General features: G+C 43.3%; 1 protein-coding gene across 5 annotated transcripts in view; it reads left to right on the plus strand.

The window, feature by feature from the left end:
* HTT (huntingtin) overlaps nucleotides 1-20,215 on the plus strand; it is a 209,688-nt gene that overhangs the window by 5,989 nt on the left and 183,484 nt on the right. For all 5 annotated transcript variants that reach the window (XM_075930825.2, XM_075930827.2, XM_075930826.2 and 2 more), the window contains exons 2-5: nucleotides 8,064-8,147; nucleotides 11,195-11,315; nucleotides 14,788-14,847; nucleotides 19,318-19,397. In XM_075930825.2, coding sequence (XP_075786940.2) covers nucleotides 8,064-8,147; nucleotides 11,195-11,315; nucleotides 14,788-14,847; nucleotides 19,318-19,397 — 345 coding nt within the window. The remainder of the gene's footprint in view (nucleotides 1-8,063; nucleotides 8,148-11,194; nucleotides 11,316-14,787; nucleotides 14,848-19,317; nucleotides 19,398-20,215) is intronic.

A 20,215-nucleotide genomic window follows, 5' to 3' on the forward strand; every position in this document is an offset into this window, starting at 1 on the left:
AAAAACCCCCCAAAACCTCCAGTTGCCAACCTACAGCTGTGGGTCACATGTAGCCCATCAGCATTCTGTGTGTGATATAGATGTCAAAAGTTGACTGCTAAGCCTCACCCTTTAACGGTTACTGGTTTTGATTAACCAGCGGGGACTGAAGCAGCTACATTGCTAACATGTGACCCACGAGACATTTTGTTTATCATTGCCCACACTCAAGATAATCAGGTTCCGCTGGTTTCTGTTAGGGTTGTTAGTGAGTAGTCGACTACTCGACTACCCAATAAGCATAAACGTATCCGGTAGTCGAGTGGAGTCTTTGACTACTCATTTCCCCCCTGCTTTGCTGTCTTTGTATGAGAGGTAGCAAGGACAGGGAAACAGCTTAAAAGCTGGTGTCCCCCCCCCCCAGCACCATCTCCGTGGTGCTGCCTGTCCCTCTCCCTGCTGCCTCTGTGAGAGGCAAGTGTGGTGAGATAAGGAAGGCTGCTCATGGTAGTTGGAGGCTGTTCAGGCAGCAGCTCCTGTCCATGGGGGTCCCAGCTGGGACCTGTCCCCCCTCCTCCTCCCCCAACTTCCGTGGACAGAGACTGCTGCCACCAAGCAGCCGCTGCCCGTGGCCAGCTCTGGCCACCACGAACCGGGGCAGCTGGACTTGGTGTGAGCTGGGACTGAGTAGTCCCAGCTCATGCTGGTCCAGGATGCTGCGCCTCTGCATTTTAAATGTAGTAAGAGCCCAGCAGGTTCTTACTACATTTAAAATGCAGGGCCACAGCACAGGTGGCTCCTGGAGCCAATGAAAATTTTATTGACTATATGATTAGCCAAATAAACACAGTTTAACATCCCTGGTTTCTGTTCAGGTAAGGTTTTTTTGGTGGTTGTTTTTTGTTTTTGTACCTGTATTACCAAAATGACAAGCACATGAGGTGAAGAACATGCTGATTGCACACATCATTTGACTGAGAGCCATGCGCTTTTGTTACATCTAATCAAAGCATTCTTTACTTCAGTCTTCACTGCTGACAATATTAGGGAAATTCCCAAACCTGAGACATTCTTTTTAGGTGACAAATCTGAGGAAATGTTCCGGACTGAGGTGTCATTGGAGGAGGATTTGGAAAAAATTGATAAACTTAAACAGTAACAAGTCACCGGGACCAGATGACATTCACCCAAGAGTTCTGAAAACTCAAATGTGAGATTGAGGAACTATTATCCATGGTTTGTAAGCTATCCTTTACATCAGCTTCTGTGCCTAATTACTGGAAGATCACTAACCTGATTCCAATATTTAAAAAGGGCTCTAGAGGTGATCCCGGTAGTTACAGAACAGTACCGTCTAACGTCAGTACCAAGCAAATGAGTTGAAACTATAGTAAAGAATAAAATTGTCAGACACAAGAGGAACATAACTTGTTGAGGAAACATCAGCATGCTTTCTGTTAAGGGAAATCATGCCTTAGTAATCTACTAGACTCCTTTGAGGGGCCCACCAATATGTGGACAGGGGGATCCAGTGGATATTGTGTACTTAGGTTTCTACAAAGCGAAACTCACCAAAGGTCACTCATCAAAGGCTCTTAAGTAAAGTAAGTTATCATGGGATAAGAAGGAAGGTCCTTTTGTGGATTGATAACTGGTTAAAAGACAGGAAACAAAGGGTAGGAATAAATGCTAAGTTTTCAGAGTGGAGAGTGGTAACTGGTGTCCACCAAGGGTCTGTCCTGGGACAAAACCTATTCAACTTGTTTATAAATGATCTGGAGAAAGGGGTAAATAGTGAGGTGGTAAAATTTGCAGATGATACCAAACTTGCTCAGATAGTTAAGACCTACACAGACTTTGAAGAGCTTCAAAAAGTTCTCACCAAACTAAGTGATTGGGCAACAAAATGGCAAATGAAATTTAATGCTGGTAAATGTAAAGTAACTCACATTGGGGGGGGGGGGGGAAACCAAACGCACCCCGACTACACGTACAATATAATGGGGACTAATTGAGCTACAACTACTCGAGAGAGATCTTGGAGTCATTGTGGATAGTTCTCTGACAATATCCATTTGGTGTGCTGCAGCAGCCAAAAATTCAAATAGAATGTTAGGAATCATTAAAAAAGGGATAGAGAGTGAAACAGAGTATCTTATTGCCTCTATATAAAACAATGATATGCCCACATCTTGAATACTTCATACAGATGTGATTGTCTCATCCCAGAAAATATATTTTGACATTGGGAAAGATTTTAAAAAAAGGGCAACAAAATGATGAGGGGCTTGGAATGGGTCCCATGTGAAGAGAGAATAAAATGACTTGGGCTTTTTATCTTAGAAAAGCGGAGACAATGGGTGTGTCTAGACTACATTCCTCTTTCGACAGAGGGATGTAAATTAGACACTTTGAAATTGCAAATGAAGCTGGGATTTGAATTTCCCATGCTTCATTTGCATATTTGTCATGGCACTCTTTTGAGAGAGTGCTATTTTGAAAGTGAAACCGTCTAGATGAGGTTCTTTTGAAAATAGAAGCAGTTCTTGAAAGATCCTGTAAACTGAGCCAGCTCCAGTTCTGTTCGTCTGCTCCCAGGGAAGGGGTGGGGGAACCCAACACCACGTGCTTCTCAGGCGAATGCTGTATGCATTCAACCACTCCAGGACCCACCCCACCTCCTGTATATTCAGGGTGTCCCTGAGGTTTGCAGGATCTTTCGAAAAAGTCTTCTATTTTTTGAAGAACCGCGTCTAGACCGTGGTTTCACTTTCAAAAGAGAGCTTTTTTGAAAGAGCGCCACGATACGAATCTACAAATGAAGCGCTGGAAATTCAAATCCCGGCTTCATTTGCAATTTTGAAGTGTCTAATTACATCCCTCTGTCAAAAGAGGGATATAGTCTAGACATACTTTAAGGGGGGATATGATAGAGGTCTGTAAAATCATGACTGATGTGGAAAAAGTGAATAAGGAAAGTTATTTACTTATTCCCACAATATAAGAACTAGGAGGATCACCAAATAAATTAATAGGTAGCAGGCTGAAAGCAAAAGGAAGGTTTTCTTCACTCAGTGTAAAGTCAGCCTGTGGAACTCCTTGCCAGAGGATATGGTGAGGACTAGGACTTTAACAGGGTTCAAAAAAGAGCTAGATAGATTCATGGAGATTAGGTCCATCAATGGCTATTAGCCAGGATGAGTAGGAATGGTGTCCCTAGCCTCTGTTTGTCTGGAAATGGGTGACAAGAGAGGGATTGTGTGGGGATTACCTGTTGTTCCATCTCTCTGGGGCATCCGATATTGACCACTGTTGGCAGACAGGATACTAGGCTAGATGACCCTTCAGTTTGACCCAGTATGGCCGTTCTTATTGCTGTGGTTAAATTGGTGCACCTGCAAGTGCAGTTAGCAAAACTACACTATTGTGGGAGGTGGTCTTGATTATGACAGTCTTGTGGCCCACTAGATGGAGGGCCACTTGTGTGGCCCACTCAGTACCCTAAGTTGCTCATCGTTGGTGTGCACAATCAGCTAAAGTTGGCATGGTCAGCTTTTTAATATTCATTTATCTGATACAGTAATAACTTTTTTCTTATTAAGCTTTTTGCTATGGAATGTTACTGTATATTACAGGTAAACAAATGGAGACACCTGAGATTTGTAAGTTCATACTATACAAATATTTAAAACTAGAGGAAATTATCAGGACGTTCAGGTATGAAATTTAGATGTACTGAAACTCCGGACTCATTTTCTTCAAAAAATTGGGACGTACAGTATAATACAAATGGCATGAATGATTTTCTTGTTCTGTGTTTTGGGGGGAAAATATATATTTGAGGATCACCTAAATCAGTGCTATAAAGTTGCAAGAAAACACCAGCTGAATGAGTGCCAGTTTTGTTTGGGATTTAGAAATTCCCTAGTAGTATCTGCCACAAAGACATTACAACATGAAGTAGAGCATACAACTGACAAAAGTGAAAATAACTGATCTCTTTTCAGTTTTGAGAATTTTAAAGAAATTGTTTCATATAATTCAAACAATACACTATTACTGCTATGAGATTAAAAGATTACCTTAAAAGATTATCTTTTGATATACCAGACAAATGAATGCCAGTACCTTTGGTAAAAGTCGAGTGATAGACTACTGTACTTTTTGCATCCTTTGAGAGATCTGGTCCTGCTTACATGATGTGTGTCTAAAGCTATGTAATATAATTCAGTCCATAGGAGTCAGTGTTTGGAAAGATTTGAGTCTAGTAAAGTGTAGATGTTGTTTTTTTTTCTGAGTTTAAACCAAAATACAGTCTGAGTCATTGTTTTCAGATAGATTAAGTTCCATTTTTAGCTCAAATAATTGTGTAGATTTTTATAGTGGATGACTTTGATAGGATTGGATTAGCTTGTGACAGTTCAACTAACTTTGAAGACATGCCTGAATCTTGCTTGGAGTTGGAGTGTCTTTGGCTTAATAATTAGAGGTCTGCAAATCTTCAGGTATGTGCTTTTTATCAGAGGTATCCCCATCCATGAATGTGGATATCCATGGCTCATTTTTTGCACATACAAATTATATCGGTGCATGACTCTAACAATTCAAACTACAAATGTAGCCATATTCAGCCACTTAGTTGGCATACTTTTTATCTGATGAGTGTGTATGCATTTCCAAATGTAACCTGATTAAATAAATTACACTTTGCCTCTGTGTCAGAGTACACAGCTCTTCTGGTGTTAGAAGGCACTGTGCTGCTGGAGATGCTTGCTAAAAATTTCAAAACTACCTTGGTTTAAAATTTTAATTGAGGAGTTTGTTGACTTTAATTGGACTTAGACTGTAAGTCGCTTAAGTATTTATGATAATTTTATCCTGATGTCTTAAAAGTGATGTGAAATGGGGATTGACCATGATTTTTAAAGATCCTGTGTTACCTTTCCGAGAGCTAATGGTTTTTCTCATAGTCCTTTTGGCCACATGTCAACTTGGTTACTCATCTTGCCTACTATGTAATTTGGCCGTGGTGTTTTCCATTATTTGTCTTAAACACTAATTCAGAGTTGGTGGTTGTTCTTAAACGTCTGCTTTTTTATTCCACATATGGTTTCATTTAAGTGTTTGTGTGTTTTGGAGGCGGGCTTGAAATTTTTTTCTGTAAATATGTAAGATATTTTAAATTCTTAAGGATGAAAGGTGCTTTAATATAAAATAATAATAAAATCATATTCTGAATCCTTTCCTTTATTCACTCATTCCTCAAAAAATCTCTTGGGTTACTATAAAATATGAGGCGTTTCTTCCCAAAAGGAAGTTTGAGAGAGTTAAATCCATTGTATCAAATATTTCAACCAAAGTAGAAAATTGGATGTCACTAACTGACAAGAAATAGGTAGCTGAGATTTGTGTCACTGAAGAAACTAATTAGGGATGTTAAAATGCATTTAAGTAAACATGTAACTGTGGTTACACGCAGAGCAACAAGTGGCTCCCTGGACGTACTGGCTTCTGCCTGCACTCTCTCCCCTCCCTGATGCGGCTGCCTCTGATATAGAGGTAGCAGCTAAGGATGTTAAACAGCGAGTAATTTACTAGTCGAGTAGTCAGTGGAATTTCCATCGACTAGTCGATAGGCACTTCTGCATTCCTCTTTTGAAATGTACAAGACAAGAGGGGGCTCTTGTACATTTCAAAGGAGGAATGAGGAACTCTGTGTGCAGCCCAGGACCAGTGGGAAGTCCTGCTGACTCTGGGCTGCACTCAGCGTGCCAGCTTTGAAATGTACAAGAGTCCCCACCCGTGGCTCTTGTGCATTTCAAAGCAGAAACGCCTTCATGGAGCCTGGGGCCAGCGTGGGACTGAGAGTCCCCTGTTGACCCTGGCTCCATGAACGCGCTGCTGCTTTGAAATGCCACGCGGAGCCCAGGGTCAGCTAGGGTGTCCCATGGTGGCATTTCAAAGGAGCAATGCCACACAGCTGAGTTTGAGATCAGCTGTGCGGTGCTGTCCGTTTGAATCGCCGCCACGAAGTTTCAAAGTGGCAATCCTGCACGGAATCTAGGTACGAGCTGCCACTTTGAAGAACCCTTTTTTTTCCCCTCCCCCTTTTGCTGCCTTTATCTGATAGAGGCAGCAAACGGGAGGGGGGGGAGAAGATTGACTAGTCCATAACATCCTTAGTAGTAGCACGTGGATGGGGGATTAAGGGACAGGAAGCTCCCCCAGAAGCTTGTGAGAGCAGAGAGCTGGCTATTAAGCTGGCTTTCCGTGTGTACCGAGAGCCTCTACATAACCATGAAAGTTCATCTGTTGACTGTGTACATGGTTACACTTTCACATCCCTAAAATTGTTACAAATTTGGTTTGACACATACTGGAAGTTTTTAAAAATCTTACTAAAGTAAAAGTAGTTTTTAGGTGGTATTTGCTTCTACCAGTTTTTGTCATTCTCCATTCACAACTTCTCTTCAAAATGTGTTTTCTGCTGTGTGAAAAATGTGCAGAAAGGAAAGGAGAAATTAAAGACATAAAATAAAGCAAAAGATTTTCTTTCTAATCTTCTAGTTGTAGTGATCTTAGGTCTTGCTTTTAAATCAGTAGGCTAAACGTTTTCAGATTTCCCATCTCCTGAAATAAGTTTTAACTTAATGTCAAACTTTTGTACTCTTATTATTGGGGATTAATATGAGTACAGTGTGCAAATATTTCCTCCTTCCATCCCCATAAAGGCTGGCATTTGAGGTGTCACAGAAAACCTAACTTTTGAGTTTCCTGACCTGAACATCTAAAGTCTCTATATAATCATTTCATTAGTATAGCTTATTACATTTAATATGGCATGCTTTTCTTAATGAGAGTGCCAACTATTATGTTATGACTAGCAGACTTACTCAGTGTTGCCCGGTTCCTTTAAGATAGGGGGTTGATGGTGTTGGGGGTGCAGGACTCAGGGCAGGGACTTGAGGTTGTAGGGCAGGGCCGTGTTGGAGGCTGGGATTGGAGGGGTGAGGAGAGGCTCAGGGCGGGAGGTCCCATCTGACATGGACTTTCTCTCCTCCTTAACCCCTCTAGCTGTCAGGGGCCCTTATCTCTCTCTCTCTCTCCACTGAGGTCTCCTAGCTACCCTGACCGTCAGGGGCCTTTTTTTCTCCCCCGTACCCGATGCTGCAGCCAAGGGTGTTGGGGAGGGGGGGAAACGGTTTGGGGCAGGGGAACTAACTACTTGGTGTGCTCACAGGCAAGATGGCGGAACCTGAACCCTGCTGGCCCCTAGGGATATTAAATATTGGTTTTTTTAGTAATTGTGTAGTTGCAACAATTTTTAGCAGTTAAATGGTTACTGAAATGCTCCCATCCCCACTCCTCTGAGCTCCTTCCATTCCTGCGCTGCTGCTTCTATATCAGAGGCAGCAGCGTAGGGGTGTCGGGCAGAGCCGGTTTGAAAATCGGCATCTCAGAGTTCTGATCCACTTTCTTAGGGTGGAATAGATGCTAGCTATGATGCGTGTCTGTAAGGGCACGTCTACACAGCAGTATTATTTCGGAATAACTCATGTTATTCCGAAAACTTAGTCTGTGTCTACACTACAAGTAGTTATTTTGACATACTGTTGAAGTAATGTCAAGCTGGAGGACTTCTTACTCAGATTCCTATAACCCTCATTTTACAAGGAGTAAGGGAAGTCAGAGGAAGAATGCTCTTCAGACTTCTTGCTGTATAGACGGTGCCAAAAGCTGAAATAAGCTATTTCAAATTACGCTATTCAATTGATGTAGCTGAAGTTGCATAGCTTATTTTGGCCTTACCCCTATTGTGTAGATGTTCCCTACGAGTTCTGTATTTTAAAGCAGAACTAAGTTGTTGATAAAGTAGCATGGAAAAGGAGGAAAGGAACTCAGTCTTTGGGGCTGTTATAAGTGAATAAGGTAATGTTGGCAAATAAAATAGCTGACTGTATCTGTTGGACCTGAATTACAGTAAGGAATGCATATTTAAGTTGCCATACCATACAACTAACAATGATTGGTTTGACATGTTGTTGTTTGGATTTATTCAAAGTACATTCTCATTTTTATTTTAGAAAGAAAGAACTTACAACTTCCAAGAAAGATCGAGTGAATCACTGCCTGACAATATGTGAAAACATAGTTGCTCAGTCGCTAAGGTAATAAAAGACTTTCTGAACTCTTTATGAATGCTGGTAAAGTGGCTTAGTGTTCTTATGGTTTCTTCATTTTAATCCGTCTCTAATTCTGAATTTTGAACATACTCCTTTTTGAAACAGGACGTTGAAGGGTTGGAAAAATTTACCAGATAGAGACTCTGGAGGAACAAACCAATTATCCAAAGATTGTTATGAGACCTTGCCATAAATGAGGTCCAGAAGTAGTGCCCTGGTGAAAACTCCAGTCCTCCAGATTTCTTTAGATATTGGGAAAGTGCTGAGATTTGTACCTGGAGTTATCCTCAGATTCTGGTCTGGAGCTTAATCTTTCATATCAGCATCTGTTTGGTTTACTTATTTCAGTCTGTTCCTGTATAGGTGGAAGCAGACAGAATTTGCATCGCTTCTCTCTTCTTAGGGCCTCCTGTCCATTGCAGGAGCTACAATTTCTCCTTACTATACTCGTTTTCCCAACTTCTGTCCTTTGTCTCATTTTTTCCCACTAAGGTTGTGTCTAGACTGGCAAGTTTTTCCGCAAAATCATCTGCTTTTGCAGAAAAACTTGCCAGCTGTCTACACTGGCTGCCTGAATTTCTGGAAAAGCACTGACGATCTCATGTAAGATCGTCAGTGCTTTTCCGGAGATACTATGCTGCTCCCGTTCGGGCAAAAGTCTTTTTCCGAAAGACTTTTGCGCAAAAGGGCCAGTGTAAACAGCACAGTACTGTTTTCCGCAAAAAAGGCCCGATCGCGAAAATGGCGATCGGGGCTTTTTTCGGAAAACCGCGTCTAGATTGGCCACTGACGCTTTTCCGCAAAAGTGGCAGGATGCTTTTCCGCAAAAGCAATCTAGATGTGCTTTTCCAAAAATGCTTTTAGTGGAAAACTTTTCTGTTAAAAGCATTTTCAGAAAATCATGCCAGTGTAGACATAGCCTAAGGGTATGTCTAGACTGCATCCCTCTGTTGGCAGAGGGATGCAGATTAGACAGGTCGACATTGCAAATGAAGTGGGGATTTAAATATCCCATGCTTAATTTTCATAAAAAATGGCTGCCTTTTTGCCGACTCAGCACTTTGTCTGCAAAACGCTGCAGTCTAGAGGGGGATCTGTCGAGAAAGAAAGTCTTTTTTGACAGATCCCATATGCCTCCTGCAAGGAGGTTTACAGGATCTGTTGAGAGAGGCTTACTTTCTCGACAGATCCCCCTTTAGACTGCAGCGTTTTGCAGACCAAGTGCCGAGTCAGCAAAAATGGCGGCCATTTTTAATGCAAATTAAGCGCGGGATATTTAAATCCCCGCTTCATTTGCAATGTCGACCTGTCTAATCTGCATCCTTCAGAGAGATGCAGTCTAGACATACCCTAAACTTCTGTGTCTGTCTCAGATCTCATGGCATTCTCGAGGAGCAGTAGGAAAATTACATGGTCTTGACTGTTTCTTTGTTTCCCACAAACTGAATAGCAATATTTACTGGGGCGGGGGGAGTAAGTTATTCGGAAAATATTCTATCTTTAATTGTGGGGTTCAATCCTAGCATGATGACCCCTGATTGGGGCCTGAAGCCTCTTCGATAATGGAAGTGTTATTAATATAGTAGTATTGGAATTGGTCAGGTCTCTTGCACAGATTTGTTGCTTTGTATGGGTGAGCAAATAGTAGTGTCACTAAAATCGTATATATTAAAACTACAAAGAAAACACTGCTTCAGTTTACTTCAGTTTCTCATGTAGCGATTTTGTTTTTTAAAATGAAAGCTTCAGCTCTGAAGAAATTGTCTGAGGGCCTATACTCATCAGGCCCTTTTAAAGTGGTCTCACATTGAACTTTTATATTTGCTTTGAAAAATCTTGGCGTAAGTATATACTTTTTCACTGTTTACTCTTTTATGCTTCCCAAAGATCAGAGTAAAACTATAGTTTCATAGAATACTAAGACTGGAAGGGACCTTGAGAGATCATCAAGTCCAGTCCCCTGCTCTCCCGGTAGGACCAAACACCATTTAGATCAGTGGTCACCTTTTTCAGCATGAGATCACTTTTTGAATTTAAGTGCAGTCCAGGATCCACTTCAAACCCAAATACCCTTTGGGGGACAGATGAATATCTGCTTGTCAGCTAATGCCTTTGCTACTATTGGTAAAACAATCCTAGCTATTGCTAAGCAGTTGACAATTCCCAAAGGAAATATAAGCAAAAGATATGACTCATCCATGGCTTCCTTTTATCATAAGATCTGAGCAGCTCAGTCTTTTTAAATGTGGCACAACAGTCCTTTGAGGTGGAGAAATACTGTTGTCCCCATTTTATAAATGTGGGACTGTGACTTAACCCAGTTACACAGGCAGACTGTGGTAGAGCATGGAAAAGATCCAGGCCCTTAATCAGTGAACCTTCCTCTCACATTATTTGTCACCTTTAAAAACTGCTTGGATTCTGAATGTAACATTCTTCATTGCTATTTTATGGGATGTTGGGGAATTATTTGTTGAATTTAATGTAAAGAAAACCCTTTTAGAGTCAGAAGAATTCTGTGAAAATATCCCATTAGAAGATCAGAATTCTAGAGAAAAATAAAATGTATGCATGTTCTTAAATTTTCCAGAGGCGGTCAAATTGGAGTTTGATATGTAAAATTATGTAAACTTTTGTGCCTGGACTCAACTATTAGTTTGCCCTTCTGAGGAATAGAGAAAAAATTGTTTGACCCAGCTAATCTGTGTTGTACATTGTAGCTTCTGAGCTTGGAATGTTGTATTGCTTTAGGTTATGCTGTGAAAACAGGATGAGTGATGACCTCAATGGAAAGTAAACAGTATGATGCTATATTGACCTTTACATTTAGAATATTGGATATGGGAAATTCAATTTAATTGCAAAAGGACAACATTTGTAACAATTATTTTATTTCCAAACCATGTCAATAGGAAAAGTGGAAACTAAAAATATGGACTCCCGTCTTCAACGTCTGTCTTTACAAACAGCAACATTCACTTACTTTTCCATAGTGCACTTTAAAACATGCTAACTTTTTTTTTCCAATTTAGGAATTCTCCAGAATTTCAGAAACTGCTTGGTATTGCTATGGAACTCTTTCTTCTCTGCAGTGATGATGCAGAGTCTGATGTCAGGATGGTTGCTGATGAATGTCTCAATAAAGTTATAAAAGTAAGAATTATGTAATATATTTGATCAGGTTTGTCCTTTTTAGTACTGTCCTATAAGAAGATAAATTGATACTATTCATTCCATCATCCATTTTTTTGAGTATTAACTATTTCTCTTAATGCATTTGAGAGCACGTGTACACTTGCTAATCTTGCTTATCCACCAAATTCAACACCTTCCTTAAGGAAGAAAAATATTGCACGTGAAAGACTTTCTAATATACTGTTGGCATGGTTTCTTTATTTGTATCCTTTTTAGGCCAAAAGGTTTCTAATGATATGGGTAGTTAAGCTCTGGATTAGGCTGTGTGGAAGATTGTGTACTCCCCATCACAGAATATTTAAGAACTAACCAATTAGCCCGTCATAAAATGGGATTTTCAGGTCTTCTCTCTCTCAGCTCCCCTCTGCCTCCTGCCTCTCTCTCAGCTCCCCTCTGCCTCCTGCCTCTCTCTCAGCTCTCCTCTGCCTCCTGCCTCTCACTCTCCCTTTCTTTTCTCCTCCTCCTCCTCCTCCTCCTCCTCCTGCCTTTCTCTCCCCTCCATCTCTCCCCGCCCCCCTTCCCCTTCCCTCTCACCGTGGTGCTTGGCTGAGTAACGGGGCGGTGACGTACACGGGTGGGGCAGTGTACATCACCTCCCTCCCTTCCCCCAAACAGCCCCTTGTGCTGCTGGCTCCCCCGGTGGCCCAGCTGAGGGGCGCAGCACTCAGCTGAGTGCCACAGCGGGAGGGGAAGGGGGGCGGTGATGTCGACAGCCCTGACCCCTGGCTGTGTACGTCACCGCCCCGCCCCCTTCCCCTTCCTCCCACCATGGCGCTTGGCTGAGTGTTGCGCGCTCAGCTGGGCCGCTGCAGTGGAGAAGGGGCGGAGCAGTGATGTACACAGCCAGGAGGCAGGGAGGAGGAAGGGGGGGCATGATTTACATGGCCCCGCCCCCTGGCCATGTACATCACTGCCCCGCCCTCCTTCCTGTCCCACCGGACCCATCGGAGTAGCACGGAGCGAGGGAGCAAGCGGCCCTTTGGGGTCCAGCTGCAGCTGGTGGCTGCACCCCCCCACCCTCCTTGCCCGGTCTGCTTCCGGCCAGCTGTCCTGCCTGGCGCCCCGACCCCCTTCCCCTTCCTCTGTGATGGTTCGGTCAGTCACACGGCCCTCCGGACTCCCCACACCAGCACTGCTTCCCTCCCCCTTCCAGCCATTCCTGCCCCCCTTTCTTTTCCCTGTGTGGCGCACTGTGCCGCTCCCAGCTGAGCGGCGCTTCGGCCAGACCCACCTGAGCGGCGCTCCTGGAGGCGGGTTGCTGACGTACACGGCCGGGGGCGTGGCTGTGTACATCAGCATTACAGACGCACAGACACTAGGCTACTATATACAGTAAAACTCCATTAGTCCGGCATCCAATGCTCCGGGACTCCTGATGGTCCGGCACCATCAGGAACCTGGAAGTGCTGGGGCAGCCGGACAGGCTTCCCCCATTCAGCTGCTGCTGAAACTGACCAGGGTTGGTCTCGTAGCGCTGCCCCTCGGGGCTGCGGGATCAACCCGGCAGCACCCCAGCTGCTCTTGGGGACGCCTGGGGCAGAGCAGCTGGAGTGCTGCTGGGTTGGTCCCGCAGCGCCAAAGGACGGCCCTGCGGGACCAACCCGGCAGGACCCCAGCTGCTCTGCCCCAGGGGTCCCCGATTCAGCCGCTGCTGAAACAGATCAGCGGCTAATTCCAGGAAGCCCGGGGCAGAGCAGCTCTGCCCCGGGCTTCCTGGAATCAGCCGCTGATCTGTTTCAGCAGCGGCTGACTTGGGGACCCCTGGGGCAGAGCAGCTGGGGTCCTGCTGGGTTGGTCCCGCGGCGCCGAGGGGCGGCGCTACGAGACCAACCCTGCAGCACCCCAGCTGCTCTGCCCCAGGCGTCCCCAAGAACAGCTGGGGTGCTGCCGGGTTGATCCCGCAGACCCGAGGGGCAGCGCTATGGGACCAACCGGGCAGTACTCCAGCTGCTCTGTCCCAGGCGTCCCCAAGAGCAGCTGGAGTGCTGCTGGGTTGGTGCCGTAGCACCGCCCCTCGGTGCTACGGGACCAACCCAGCAGCACCCCAGGTGCTCTATTGCAGGCATACCGGATTCAGCTGCTGCTGAAACTGACCAGCAGCAGCTGAATCAGGGACGCCTGGGGCAGAGCCGGACTATCGTAAGGGGGGGCTATGAGGGGTCTGGGGTGGCATCCCCTCCCACCCCACTCCAGACCCCTCATAGCCCCCCCCTTCTGATAGTCCGGCATATCTGATAATCTGGCACCCCCTGGGTCCTAAAGGTGCCGGATTATCGGAAGTTTACTGTATATGATAGGTTTGGCAAATGCCTGTCAGGGACGGTCTAGGTGTACTTGGTCCTGTCTTAATGCAGAGGCCCGGACTTTGACCTGTCAAGGTCCCTTCTAGCCCTACATGTCTGATTCTGTGAAAGTGGTGAAAAAAACTGAGCTGCAAAGGGCAGAGTGTCTGCAGAGGAGAAGGTTGTAGCTTGGTCACCAAGAATAAGCTGTTCAGTGATTGCATTCTTTTACTAGTTTAAAAGTCCCAGAGGAAAGTCTTAGCAAGGACTGTAATCTAGATAGCCCCATACAGTTGGCAAACAAACTATAATTTGATGACCCTGTCAGAGTGGGGTGAATCTTGGGATTCTACCATGAGAGATTTATATACATTTAGCAAAAATGACAGTGGAGAGACTGAGTGTGGAGGGTAAGTTCACAGCTCACTTTGGATCCTTAACATAATTAAATTGGAATGTATTATTTTTGTAATTAATTATTTTTGTCATTTTTAGTTTATCATGACCCTTGTTATAATGGGTCTATAAAGAAATAATGATTTTGAAATGACTATGGATAAAACAAATTTAGAATTGGTGCTTAGTAACATGTAATCTTTAATGGCAATGCCATTAAGAATTAAGTTTTAATTTGTTTTACGCATTGCAATATCAGCCTGCTTCCATTAACTGGTATTGGATTCGATCCTGTAAACTGCCAAATGTTTTAGATTTCCAGTTGACAAAAGTTCAAATCACTGATCACTTTAGAGTAGGGCTGCAGTCCTTTCCTTCAGATATGTTTTAGTAGCAAACAACTCTCATCACTCTAAGCACTTCCTAGATAGATTAGGTTTACACGATGTGGGAACGAATAGATTGGATGGGAGTCTTCTATTTTTCCACTTCCTTTGAATAGTAGACTTGAGATTTTTCCCTCTTCTTCTCTTTCCTTCCTTCTCTCTTTTGGCAGTGGTTAAAAAGCTTTTGCAAAGAGGAGCGTCTTGCAGCTTCTAACACTTGGTGTCCCTCTCCTACCCCCCCAGTAGAAGAGCATCTGGTCAGACTGCCTAGTACTTTGAGAATCTGTTCCAGTACAAAAGTACATTGTTAATTGAAAAACACATTCTGCTTTGTACAATAAAGTCTCTGTGCATTTTTTGTTACAGGCCTTGATGGATTCCAACCTTCCTAGGTTACAGTTAGAACTCTATAAAGAGATTAAAAAGGTGAGCATAGCTCTTTCCTTTTTTCTCTTTGGACATATGTGATATTAAATAATGAAGTGTTTTGTTATTCATTGATCTTTGAAGTGATTATTTTAAAAAGTTTAAATTTCTCTTTGATATTTGATCTACTGCAACAACTATATTTATTGGTTTCTTTTTAATGTATATTTTTGTGTGTGTGGATGTTAAACATAAAAATGTCCCTTGTTAACAGCTGCTTATGTGATGTGTACCTCCTGTATATCATGGAAGATCATACTTGTATTATATATATACAAGCTAATTATTTTAGTCTGTGGTAGCTTCTGAGACAGGTGCCTGTAAAATAAGGAAGAAGAAATTAAACAAATGTTAAATGTGGGACAGTATATCGTTGGGAGACTGCTTACTGAACCTGAGAAGAGATACACGTGAAGAGAATGTATAGAGGGACCAATATTATCATTAATAATTTCTAACACATTTCTAATGGTATAATATATTTAATATAAGAGGTAAGGTAATAATACCACTCTCTGGAATAGTGTTCAGGCAAGATAGAACATCTATTTACGACTTGAGCTCTTCTTTGCGAAAGACTAAAATACCCTGTGGAACCCCATGTAAGTCTCTCGTTATTTGCCATATATGTAGGCGCTCTTGCATTATGATCATAACTGATTACAAAAATAAAACCTATTACTTCCATTAGTTTTAAGAAAAATAACTTCAGACATTCCTTCTAAGGGGTGAGAGGAGCTCAGTTTATGAAAAGATTTTAAAATATATTGAGAGGTGCTAATCTTCTACTAACCTGTGCTATTAATGACTTGTGAATATTCATCTATAAAGACAGATTATAGAGATACAGAGAGAAGGGGAAAATATTTTTAAGCTTAAATTTGAAACATTGCCATCTGTTCTTTGAGGAGACGTAGCCATATATTCCACTTAAGTGTGCATGCACTCATTGCACTGAAGCTGGAGAATTTTGATTATCAGTATCCACGTGTAGATGTATATGTGCTTGCTCACTCCTCAAGACCTTAGCCCCCATCTTCTGGTTACAAGAGATGGTGCCGATGTGATCCTCTTCAGTTCTTTCTTACCACCTGTGGCTGGAATTGGAGCTCTGTGTGTTTTCCACCTCTCATGCCTTCTGTTTTAATGACTCTTTCTAATTGTATACAGTTAACTAGAAGATTTACATGATGGTCCTCGGGTACTTAACTCAATTTTGTTTCATTGAAATCATTATTCTGTGGTGGGGCTGTGAATGAGAGGTTGAGTATGCAGAGTGCCCTGGGAAGAGGATTATCCCAGCCCCCTCTTACCACAGCAGATTGGGGTCAAGTGAAAAGCACCTCTCCATGGCTGCTGTGGCTCCAGTGGGCATAGCTATAGGAGGTGTGCATGTCCCCATCTGGGGCAGGTCCAGGTTCATCTGCCTCTTGCGCTTCCCACCCTGAGTAAGGAATGCAGCAAAATGAACTTTCCCCAACTTCTTGATGAACAGCTAGCAATGTGCTTGTATGAATCAGGGAAGGGGGAGTTCCAGTCCCCTCACTTCCCCCCAGTCCTCCCTAAAAGGCTTCTGGGCAGGTGGGAAATTTGGGCCTGGGGCAGTCCTGAAAGGGTGGGGAAAGAAGCACCTGCCACCCAGCCATCCCTTTCACCTGAGTGGTGATTCTCTCTTTTCTGTATGGTTTTGAGAAGTAGTCCCATGCTGGGCATACCCTGTTTCTCCTGCCACAATGAAATCCTTACCTTGCTTTAAGTTATTGCAAGAGGAAGCTGCATGCCAAATTTAGTGGTCCTAGTTTTATACTATTTAGTAGGAGTTCTTGTAGATTAGTAGATTAGTACCCTTAGTATAGTGTTAGTTTCATTGGGATTATCTTTAGTTAAGTATTTCTGTGGTGGTCTCTCCACCAGGGTTTAAACTAGGGATGTAATAATGTAGTCTTTTAATTGATAAGCAGAAGCTTATAGGTTTATGCTATAGACTACGTGCATTTCTCTCTTCCCTCCCTACACCTCTGCCAGTAAATTTTTTAGCAGACTAGTCAGCAGCCCAGCTCCGTCCTGGCTTGCAATGGGTTTGAGACCTATTCCTGCTGTGGCTCTACATTAGAGTGTATTAGGAGCTGGACAGGCGGCAGCCCGGCTCATTCGGGTCCAGGAGCTAAGATGCCCTCCGTCTCTCTCCCCCCCCCCCCCCCCCCCCCCCCCCCCCCCCCCCCCCCCCCGACAAGGGCTGCTGCCACTCCATGCCGCTGCCTCTTTATCAGAGGCAACAGTGTGGGGTGGCAGGCAGATGATCTGCGCAGGGAGCTGGTTTTTAAACTGGATCCCCTCGCTGACCAGCTCCCGCCTGGCACCCCATACTGCTGCCTCTGATACAGAGGCAGCAGTGTAGAGTGGGAGGGGGCTTCTCGGGAGTGAGGCCGGTCCCACCCCTGGGGACTATAGAATAGTCACCTAACCGATAAGAATTCATGAGGTGGCTCGGCTATTCAATTAACTGATATTTAACATCCCTTGTTTAAACGTTTGTGTCCATGGTGTAGGGGGGCGATGTGCTCAGGAGAGGCCCATGTCAAATAATGGAGTTCACTTTTGCAGATTGTTTACCAAATGTACTCGGGTGACAAGGAATATTCATCTAAAGCAGCACCTGCTTGAAGCAGGCTGTGTAACTTGCTTCAGCCCCAAGGCCTTCATCAGAGTGCAGGTAATCCTTGGGTTCTAAGAGTGCTGCTGCTTTGCTCTCTGAAGCTGGTACCTCTCCGAAGAGTTGGAGGAGTTGTTCCCTGTCACTTGTACCAAGGAAAAGTTTTCATCTGGGCCAGGGTGTGTGGGGACATGTCTGTCTTCTCCAGAAAAATTGCAGATTGGTACAGAACGAATACTTGTGTGAGAAGGAATGGGTCCCATCAATCACTCCCCAGTACTATGCGGTTCTCTCTAGTCTTTTTCAGTCTGCTTGAATTTTTTTCCTATCCATGAGCAGAATTTTTTTTATATGCACCAAGAAATGTGCAAATGTGTACTACCATTAGAAACAAAAAAACTAGCTGTGGGTTCTCGGCTAATTAGCTGCGTGACGTTAGAATCTCTCCTGAGTGGCTGCACAGCTTACAGAGAATGCTAGCAGGGAGGTCAGATGATGACTCTGGTTCTAGCACTAAGATTTTGGTTGAGTTTTATACTGATGGTGTTTCTGCATTGGAGCATATCAGGTGGCAATAGACTTCCTCTGCCTCTCTCTCCTGACCTCTCCCTTGGTTCAGGAATTTGCCAAGACTGTGACCTTTATAGTCCCATTGGCTGGGTGGCCTGCTGAACCTGTGTGTCCATCTGCACTGTGCCCTGATGTTTCCCCTTTGCAGTTGGTGGAAGTGGGGCTCAGCACAAGTGATCTCCTCAGCACCAGGAATTTCTTCAGTATTCCTGTGCCCATAGGAGCACTCATGTTCCTTCTGTTTGGTATCATCAGTTACCTTGGCACCACTGCCAACTGTGGGGCCAGTATGTTTTTCAGCACCAGAAACAAAACTGTTTGCAGCAATTTCCTCTTAATTCTGGGCTACTCCCTCCCCTTTGCATCAAGTATTTCCTCTGGGTGTTCAGTGCAAAGGAACTGAATGGACTCAGGTTAGTGTCACCTCATATAGCAGGATGAGGGGGTTGGCTATGAGGTGTGAGCACTGCCTCTTTTCAAATAGTGCTAGGAAAAATTTTCTGCCTCCAGTGAGCAGATCGTATACACATCTAAGTGGAATATGTGTCTTCATCACATCTTGAAGAACCCAGTTACAGTAAGTTACCATTTCATACATTGCTTGTAGGCTCCAAATACTCTTTGACAAAGGATTCAGCTTCCACTTCCAAAAATAGAACTGATTTAAACTAATGTTCCCTTTATGCTGAATGACAAGACTGAGCCTGTCTGCTTAAAGAAAATAAATATCGTACTCTCTTTATCTTGAAACTGCCCTGCCATCTTGGGCTATAAAGCAAAGCCTGAATTTATTACTCTTGCCCTGGAGCTAGTAGATGTTTGCATTTTATGTATCTTCTATTATCCTGTGGGATGCAGGAGGGGAAACAAGGAGCAAGAACCATGTATTGTTATTGTAGGCTTTCTTATCACTGAAGTTGATTTGACCAAGCCATTTACTCTTGAATATGTTTACGTCATATGATCCCTATTTTGATCATTTGCTCAATTTTTTTAAAGTTTTCCCCTGGAGTTTTATCATTTTACAACACAGGTTTATTTTCCTTTTCAACTGAGAGAACTTAAGTTTGTTTTTTTTTAATATCACTTCCTGTCTGGAAGCCATAGTACAATTTATAAGCATGAGATATTAGGGAATTGATTTTTTTTTTAAAGTTAAAATTCATATGCAGGCAATCATTTTATCCATTTTTCAAGGCTGTTTGTGATTGCTGATTGATTGGAAGTATTATTTGTTATATATCTAGAATGGTGCTTCTCGAAGCCTCCGAGCTGCAGTTTGGAGGTTTGCTGAACTTGCTCATCTGGTTCGACCTCAGAAATGCAGGTAAGCTTGTGCTGCTTAAAATCCTTTCGTTGATTCACGTTTTTGGTATGCAGAAGTGTTACTTGTCTGCCATATGTAAAAATAAAACAGAAAAAGTAAAATCAACATCTCTGGTGGTAGTGCTGCTTCATAATCCAAATTCAGCTGTTCGTTTTAATAAAGCTGTTGGCTGGGATTCAGTTGATTTGTCTATGGTTCTTTGAAAATCATAATTCAGTGGTATCACTATCTTTTTTCCCCCCAGATAATATGATTTTGATGTAATTTGAGTATCTCCACCAAGCCTTATTGTGTTTCACTGTTACATATGTTAACTGAAAAGTCTTGACAATGTAGTCACCCAAAATACTTCATGCTTGCACAGTGCTGTGCATCTGATCTCAAGGAACTTAAATGATCCCCAGTTTTCAGATGAGGAACCCAAACCACAGATTTGAAGAATTACTTTCCCAAGCTTGCCTAAGCAACACAAGGTAGAGGTTGTAAATTGGGCCCAAGTTGCGTGATTTCCTGTTTGTGTTTGTAACTATTACACCATCTTTCTTCACCTCCTTACCTTGTAATCATTTTTCTGTAGCTTGTATGATCCAAAGATCCTATTAAGGATTGGGGCCAGTAGCAATAACTGGGCCTCAGTAGGCCTATCCTAGTTGTGAGCCTACCCGTGGGAAAGTAGGTGGAATCTCTGTCACAAGATGCTGTTGGCAAAAGGTAATACTTTGGATTCTGGTGACACATCTGACGAAGTGTGTGGGATTTGAAATTAATGGACCAAAATTGGTGTGTAAGAGTTCGTCAGCAGGAGGCCACACTAATTG

The sequence above is a fragment of the Pelodiscus sinensis genome, chromosome 4, assembly GCF_052426305.1.
Source record: "Pelodiscus sinensis isolate ZL-2025 chromosome 4, ASM5242630v1, whole genome shotgun sequence".
Lineage (NCBI taxonomy): Eukaryota > Metazoa > Chordata > Testudines > Trionychidae > Pelodiscus > Pelodiscus sinensis.